The sequence below is a fragment of the Chenopodium quinoa genome, unplaced genomic scaffold (genome assembly GCF_001683475.1).
Source record: "Chenopodium quinoa cultivar QQ74 unplaced genomic scaffold, ASM168347v1, whole genome shotgun sequence".
Lineage (NCBI taxonomy): Eukaryota > Viridiplantae > Streptophyta > Magnoliopsida > Caryophyllales > Amaranthaceae > Chenopodium > Chenopodium quinoa.
In genome coordinates, this window is record NW_018745248.1 from 263,134 (window position 1) to 271,500 (window position 8,367).

Consider the following 8,367-nt stretch of genomic DNA (forward strand, 5'->3'; position numbering starts at 1 on the left):
CAGATTAAACCGCCTGACGTAGGAACGCAAACCTTCTCTATCTCCCTGCTGTACATTGCCCAAGTCAAGATTTGTCTTTTTGGCAGGGATGTTCATAGAGAAGTTTGATGCAAGCAATAACGCAAGCGTCTTGAAGTTATTTATGCATCCAGCCGGCAGGTTGCCAAACCACTGCTGGGCTATGCCCTTCAGGGTGGCTGGAAAGTAACGACACCATGCGGCATCATCCAACCCCTGTAAATACATGAGGTGGGTGTATGCTAGCAGGTGGTCTTCTGGTTGGAGGTCCCGTCATAGGCTCCAACCAGAACGTTTTTAACTTTAGCCAGCTGTACGGCTTCAGTTATTTCCCTGGAGAAAGCAGAGGGTTGATCTCCAAGGTGTTGCAGCCTAAGCTGCCAGTCCATCGGCTGATAGCCGTATGCCGCCTGTCTTCCATAGAGGGTAGGTTGCATGTAAGGTACAACTGGCGCCTGGTACAATGGTTGTGCCATGTACTGGGCAGACTGAATCACATGCGGCCCAGACTGAACCCTTTGGCTGCTTGCTGGGGTCTCATGTACAGACTGTGAACACCGCACAGAGGTATTTCGAAAGTTGTCATGATAAGTCAACGTTGAAGCCGACTCTGATTGCTGGGTTCTCCTCTCCTCAATGTATTGCCGAGCGTCAGAGAACGTTTTCTTGCTACCATCCGGCTGTATGTGCCGGATGGGTTTTCTTGCGCCCGTTTCTGGGAAACAGAGCCGATTAAGGTCAAATTGGGGCCTGGCCTTCTCCTTAGGAGCAGGATGAGGGAGTCGGCTGACGATCCCTGACCGACTTCTATTTGCCAGCCTGGGCTGGCTTCTTGGCCGACTGCTCCTTTCTAGGAGTAGGCAACTTCTTCGAGGCGAGCTGCTTGATTTCACCCCTGAGGCTGCTCAGGAGTGACATTAGCTCATCCCGAGTGACGGGAGTTGATCCTGCTGCCTGGGAAGGATCAACCGGCCGCCCCGAGGGCTTCTTTGGCTGACCAGCAGTTTTGCTTGGCCCTGCCTGGTCATGGTGGCGCTCCCGCCTCTCCTTACTGCGGATGCGCTTAGAAATGAGGGATCCATTTGAATCCACATAGGTTTCGATGTCAGCGTCGTCCCCTGAGTCATGGTCCGTTTGGACCAGTATATCATCTGGAGGCCGAATGGCCTCTGAATTTGGTACAGGTACTTGTGAAGCCATTTCAGAGGTACTCTCCCCACGGACGGCGCCAAATGTTTCGGGGGTTTTTGTCCCTTGGGAGAGTTACAACTCTGAAACTGGATTCAACTGAGGATGCCTGTACCTGCAAAGCAAACGGACCGCCGGATGGTCGGGGGTTCGCCTCCGAAGATTAAGTTAGTAAATGTTCGGTAATAAAACGTGCGGAAACAAAGTTATCTGCTCGGATTCCAAGCTCAGGTGATAAGTGACGTATTGTCTCGTATTGCGTGTAAAATTCTCTCTCTGTTTCTGTGTCTGTCATAAATGCCATAATTTCCCTATTTATAGGGTCCTTTTCAAAAGTGTGCCCCTCCTAGGACATGGTGATCTAGGAATTAGGTCACACCGTTTTGCGGCGCCTCGGGATTTAGGCCTTAGAGGGCCGCCATCCCAGGGCCAATGCCAGAGTGACACGTGTCACTCTGCCCAAAAGAATTCTAAAGCACCTTTTTGGATGACACGTGTCGTCACCTGAGTGGTCCCTCCACGTGTCATCTTTGCATAGGTCCAAATGGCACCTATATGGAGGACACGTCGCACTTTCTGATTGGGCCACCTGGCCGGGCATAAAATACCCAAATCAGTCATTATATATAAAAATGAAGCAACTTTATCAATTTTAATGACATTTACACAAAGGTCACTATATATAAAATTTAGGTAACTATATTCATTAAGGTCACTATCTACAAAAATAAGATAATTATATCAAATTTTTTTATCACATTTACTTTAAGGTCACTATGTACAAAAATAAGGTAATTATATCAATTTTGACCATAGATTTCACTGTTATACAAAAGTAGGGTAGGTATATCAATTTTGACCACATTTACATAAAGGTCCCTATATACAAAAACAAGATAACTACTACCTCCGTTACATATTATTTGCAATTGTCTAATCGTTGCAAATAATATGTAACGAAGGCTTATATCGGTAGAACACTATCACAAAACTACAAACTGGTAGTACATACTAACCCTCCTAATTAGATGATAAATCTTTTCTAGTGGAATGCTATTATCAGAAGGTGCAAAGGAGCTATAGCCTCTGTCACAACAGAGGACCACTTAGAAACTTGCAAAAAATCATGTAACTCAATAGATAGGAGGCGTGATTAGAGGTGTCAATTCGGATAATCGGATGGAGTTTGGATCGGGTCTATTCGGTTCGGGTCTGTTCGGATCGGATATGTTCGAATCAAAATTATCCTTTTAACTCGGATAGGGTCAAATTCAGGTCGGGTCATGGTCTATCGAGTCTGGGTCGGATACAGGTCGGGTCAATTTCAAATCGATTCACTTTCGGTGCGGATATATTTGGTTCGGGTTTAAAATGGGTTTAGCCGGGTAACTTCGGGTCGGATGAATTTGGGTCGGGTTGATTTCGGTTCGGATGATTTCGGTTCGGTCAATTTTGGTTTGGTCAATTTCGGTTCAATTCCTTTTTGTGTTTGGCTGGATTTTGCCCCAGCAGGGGGGGGACCTTCATTCACTAAAGTACTCACATTCTGAGTAACATTATGATGAGTCTGCAGCACTGTTTGAGGAGTCTTATCAACACTAGCCACTTGAAGGTCGACAAAAATGTCTTCAAGCCCGACCACAGACAAATTCGAGTTCCCAACACCACAGCTGATTGTTGGACTAACTTCATTACTACCTTCATTACTAAATTCATCACCACAAACATTGTTCACAGATGGAGATGATGCAAAACCCGAGGTTACTTTCTCCTGTTCTTGGTCCTTTTCTGCCTTTTCTATAGCAGCATCCAAGCAACTCTCAAGCTTTGAGATAGCATCAAATGCCATTCTAACAAATTTCGGTCTAGTGGCTACCTTCAAGCATACACTGTCAAAGCGGGTTAATATTTTATCATACCGCTTCACCTCTTCCGTTTTGGTAGGGTCATGGTATGCCACCTTCACACGAGTATGGCGCCTATGCACATCTTTTCGCCAACGCCTAACTAAGTACTTAGATGGCACTTCAGTAACATTATTTACATCATACACCTTGAACTGATGCCTACACATGATCCCGTGACACTCAAAAAGCTTGCACTCACATGATGCTTCAGTAGTTTCTGAGTTAAACATGACAGTGTACACTCTCTTCTTCGAGGTTGGAAGTTCCTTTTTCAACTCTTTCACAAATTTCCACACTCTATCTTCAACAACATGCTCCACTACTTTTCTTTACCACACTCACATACATAAGCCTTGTAACCTGCTCATGTACCTCTTCGAATTTAGCATCAGTGTACACCTTCTGAAACGCTTTCTCATATGCAAAGGCGGTTATAAGCTGCCTCACTCTTATGGCACTAATTGCATCCGCTTCTTTCTCTGCATTTACCCTATTTTCCATGGCATCACAATATCTCTCTGCAAACTCGAACAAACGAGTAAAAAAAATAATGAAGCACATTTACAAAAGAACTAACCTGCCAGCCAATAGTCCTTTCAAAGACCATACGACTCAATTGCTACGGTCCAATTTACCTTAAACTCCTCTTAACTTAAGCTATAATAGATAACATTCTGAAGCACATCACTAACCTCCTCATACTTAGAATAGCTGCCCAGCTTCGTCCCAAATTTATTCAGAATATGCCATAAACACCACCGCTGCTTGGCACTTGGCATAACAATACTCAAAGCCTTCGTCATTGCAGCACACTGATCGGTTAAAATACCACCAGGAACCTGACCACCCATGCAATCAAGCCAGTTACTAAAAAGCCAAACAAGCGTATATGTGTCCTTATGAATACAAGGGCACAGCCTAACAATAAAGTCTGGCCATGATGATTTGCACCAACAAAATTCAAAAAGGGCATCTGATATTCGTTAGTAACGTATGTTGAGTTGAAACAAACAACATCCCCAAACTCTGCATACGCTACCCTACTCCTTGCATTCACCTACATCACATCTGATAACCTTCCCTCATCGTTTAATATGTACTTATGGAAGAAATTTTGATTATCAGAGCTCATCTTATCAAAATAAACAAGCATCGCATTTGCATCACCCCCACTCATTTTCAACTTCTTCTCCCGAGCAAATACATTACGTAAATCCCTCTCTGGCAGGGCCATATTCTCCACTCCACCCTGCTCCTTTGCAAAACTACAATGCACCTGTGTTACCTGGCTACCGGCATTACAGTCATTAAATAACTTCCTCCTCACAGCTGTAGTTATTTCATCTTGTCAATACATTAATATATCGAGACTTTCGTGGAGTCGGATTATGATATTGATGTTCTACAACAGCCTTCCTAACTACCCAAGAACCATCGTCTCTACAAGCTTCCCTCATCTCCACTGGACACCCACATTTCTTCATCTTCCTTCAGTTTAATTCTAAAGACAATCCACCACCATAAACCCTCTTCCCATTTACACGGCACCGCATATCTGGCTTCCCTGCACATTCACACCTCCATATGTAACTCCGCCTCTTACTCTTGTCAGTTTTCCCATCATGGGTTTTCTAATTCCTAGATGCCTAGAAAACACCAAATCCCCGCTGCTTCCCATGCTTCCTGGAGAATTTGTCAGCTTCCTCCCAAGAACTGAAAACCATACCTGCTTCTGGATGGTCCAGTACATCCTCATACTGACCATCATCAGTCTCCATAACACAGCGTAGAGGAGTCGATGTGGTGTCCCCAATACAATTCACTACATCACGGACTGGAGTACTAAGCAAACCATCCTGAAATTAAGTAAAGAGAAGCAAAGAGCTAAGCCTTAACTACCAAACTATCAAACTGATATTAACCAACAATCAAAACAACATTAACAAAGAATTTAGAAACAACATCGCAACCACAAACTAAAATATAGTGTATAATAGAGTTGTATAAATCACTTATTAATCACGCAAATATAGTCTCTTCATAACTAATACATTATATTCTACTCTTGCTATCAGATTAGGTCTTCAATTAGGGTATATAATTATGCAAAGACTCTAAACGGTGTCTAAAATAATAAATAAATCATTTTTGAAGTATATCTTCTCTGGAATCCAAGTTTAAGCAACAAAGAGGGAACATCTTCACAACCACAACCTTCAAAAATTACCAAACCAAAAATCAAAACAGCTGCAACAAACATTACAAATTAGGCTTAACTAACCAAATTTTCAACCTAAATCCAACAATTACAACCAATACACCTCAGATAACGTCACATCTACATATCAATACAAGAATGCTTTTCACTTTTTTTTTTTCAATACAACAAATCCAACAATAATATATCAAATCCGTCACCTTAATTTAATGAATAATAACCTCAATTAATTCAGTTTCAACCGCTTCCAACTCAATTATTTCAGTACCCTTCTCTTCGGTTTCAGCCACATCAACACCTGGATCTGATAACTCCATCAACAGCTAGAGAACAACACAATAAAACTTTATCTTAAACCCCCAAATAACTAATTAAAAAAACTAAATTACAGGCTCTACACTTCAAACATTACCTTATTCGCAGTAAGATAATACTCTTGGAGCAATGGGAGTTAAGGGCAAGGAAAATGGAAGGAAAATAATGGCTATGGAGGGAAAAACTTCAACACCCATGAGTTAGAGGAACACCGCCGATGGGAAGAATTTGGCAGGGATTGTTGATGAATGGTGTAAACCAAGGAGTAAAACAAGCTTCTATTTTTTTTACCCTACACTTTTGCATTTTACCTTCCCATTTTAGTTTATCTTTAAAAAAATAAAAATTATTATTATTATTATTATTATTATTATTGGACAGAGGATGTCCATACCAGGTAGCGGCCCATACTTCCCTCCATGTCGCCACACGGGGGGACACGGGGACGTAAAAAGGCCTCCAATAGATAGTGCTCCAGTTAATTTAAAATTAAGACTCCTAAGCTACTGTTTCACCCATATGCATGGGTGACGGGCTGACGGCTATCATGCACGATTACATTCATATACCATCTAGAAAAACAAAATTATCACTCAAGAAAGAAGTCAACGATTAAGTTAGTACCTGAAATTCAATCAAATGCTCCTAGTAAGCTCATATCATTTCAATTTTATTAACAATTATAGCTCTAACAATCATATATTATGCATAAAATACGAAAAAAACGTAAGAAAATAAGAGATACATGCTCAATATCCTTTTTCACAAGATATTTCATCTAAGTAAGATCTGTAGTCTTTATCTTTTAAAAATACAACATCAATTCAGATATTTTTTCCGTAAATGATCAAACACATAAACTCCAAAAGAAATTCAACACAAACTCTAACTCAACAACTCGTCCTTTCTCAACCTAGGAATTTCCTCAAATAAAATTTCACTTCAAAAATCGATGAATGAACAAAAATCACACTAAGGATCTCCAACGCGAAGAACTTTAGAGTAAGAGAAATTGATTGACAACTAGTAAAATCAATTAAACATGCAAATTAACCTAGCCAAAATCGAAAATTGACAAAATCAACAAAGTTGTAGACTAGATAAACTCACAAACACAATGAAAATCTTATAATTACTGAATTTTAGCAAATATTTGATAAGCAAAAAAAATGAGGGAATAAGTAAATTAAAAAATTAGTTAAAAAAACTCAAATGTTAGAGAAATTAGAAGTATGAGTTGTTGAGATGTTGCAATTTATAGCTTTTCCCTTTCGACGAAATCGAATTTAGTAGTGATTGAAGTTGAGATTTGGTACGTCACCATTGATTTCTGAACGAGAGAAACCCCAAAATTTTGAAGAGAGAGAATGAAAAAGTTGACCAGGAGAGAGAGAAACACTCATGAGAGATGTGAGGTTAAATTCACTTGAATCGTAACCGTTCGATTTTACGAAGGTAAGCTTAAAACTCAACGTGTATTTTTAAACCGTAAGATCTTGGAATGGACGGTGTGGATGAGCAGTTTTCAGTTTTCATCATAAGAATGGTTTTCACATGATCCATTCCCTATATATATATACTAGTTTTGTGCCCCGTGTGATGTTCGAGTTATTTATTAAATTTTAAAATAAAAATATGTAATTGATACAAAATTTGTAAGGAATTGATGTGACTTTATGATGATTTGCTATCTAGTAGGCATGTAATGACTAATAATAATGCTGGTGGAAATATTTAATTTAATACATTAAAAAAAATTAGCAAAATAAATTAAATATATTAAATGTTTAAAACCCGTTGGGTTGACCCGAACCCAAAACTTTGGGCAAGGGTTGAACATTTCTTGACTTGTTACCTAAAGTGATCATATCCGAGTTGACTCATGACCCGACTCTGACTGGTCTCCATAATAATAAAATTCTATTAGATTGTGAAGTATATTTTTTTAATCAATTGGTATATATTATCAATGGATGTCTTACGCTTTGAACTACTTCTTTCACTCCAAGTAATATTATAATGTAAAAAATAAATTTATGTGATAATTTTTGAGAATTATAATCTAATAATTTTTTTGAATAAAATTATAATTAAATTTGTACCTTTGAAATATTGGTATTTTATCGAAAATAAAACTATAAACCAACAATTTTATCCTAAAATCTTATCCGAATAGAATTCTAAACTAACATTTTTTTATCTTATTAAGTCTATTTAAATCTATCCAATGTGTCGCGACACTTGACGAAAAGGTTGATCGCCAAGTGTCGCTGCCTCGTGACATGGCTAAAAGTTTAGCTATATATATATATATGTGTGTGTGTGTGTGTGTGTGTGTGTGTGTCGGGGGGGGGGGGGTTACAATATAGGTAATTACATATGGGGGTTACAATGGGTGGTATAATACTAGGGAGTTACAAATGATAATAAACATCCACATTGAACATATTTTGTAACACTCCCCTTGGATGGACATTATCTAAAATAGATTTAATGCGCATATATGTTGTCTCATTAAAAACCTTTCTAGGAAAATCCCTGTGGAAAAAACCATTGATAAGGAAAAAAGAGTGCAGCGCACAATTACTCCCCCTCATTATTATATCACCGAAGATCTTTGGGATGATGCAATCCAATACGATAAACTAAGTTTATAAATGTTGGGGTCGGAAGAGCTTTAGTGAATAAGTCTGCTAAATTCTCACTTGAACGAATCTGCAA

At 39.3% G+C, this 8,367-nt stretch overlaps 1 protein-coding gene across 1 annotated transcript; it reads right to left on the bottom strand.

The window, feature by feature from the left end:
- Nucleotides 1-1,993: 1,993 nt before the first annotated feature.
- LOC110711230 lies at nucleotides 1,994-5,744 on the bottom strand. Its single transcript, XM_021889605.1, has 2 exons — nucleotides 5,553-5,744; nucleotides 1,994-4,969 (listed from the first exon to the last, which is right to left on the bottom strand). The coding sequence occupies exons 1-2, from the start codon at nucleotides 5,646-5,648 to the stop codon at nucleotides 4,760-4,762; spliced, it is 306 nt and encodes a 101-aa protein (XP_021745297.1). The 5' UTR covers nucleotides 5,649-5,744; the 3' UTR covers nucleotides 1,994-4,759.
- Nucleotides 5,745-8,367: the final 2,623 nt, after the last annotated feature.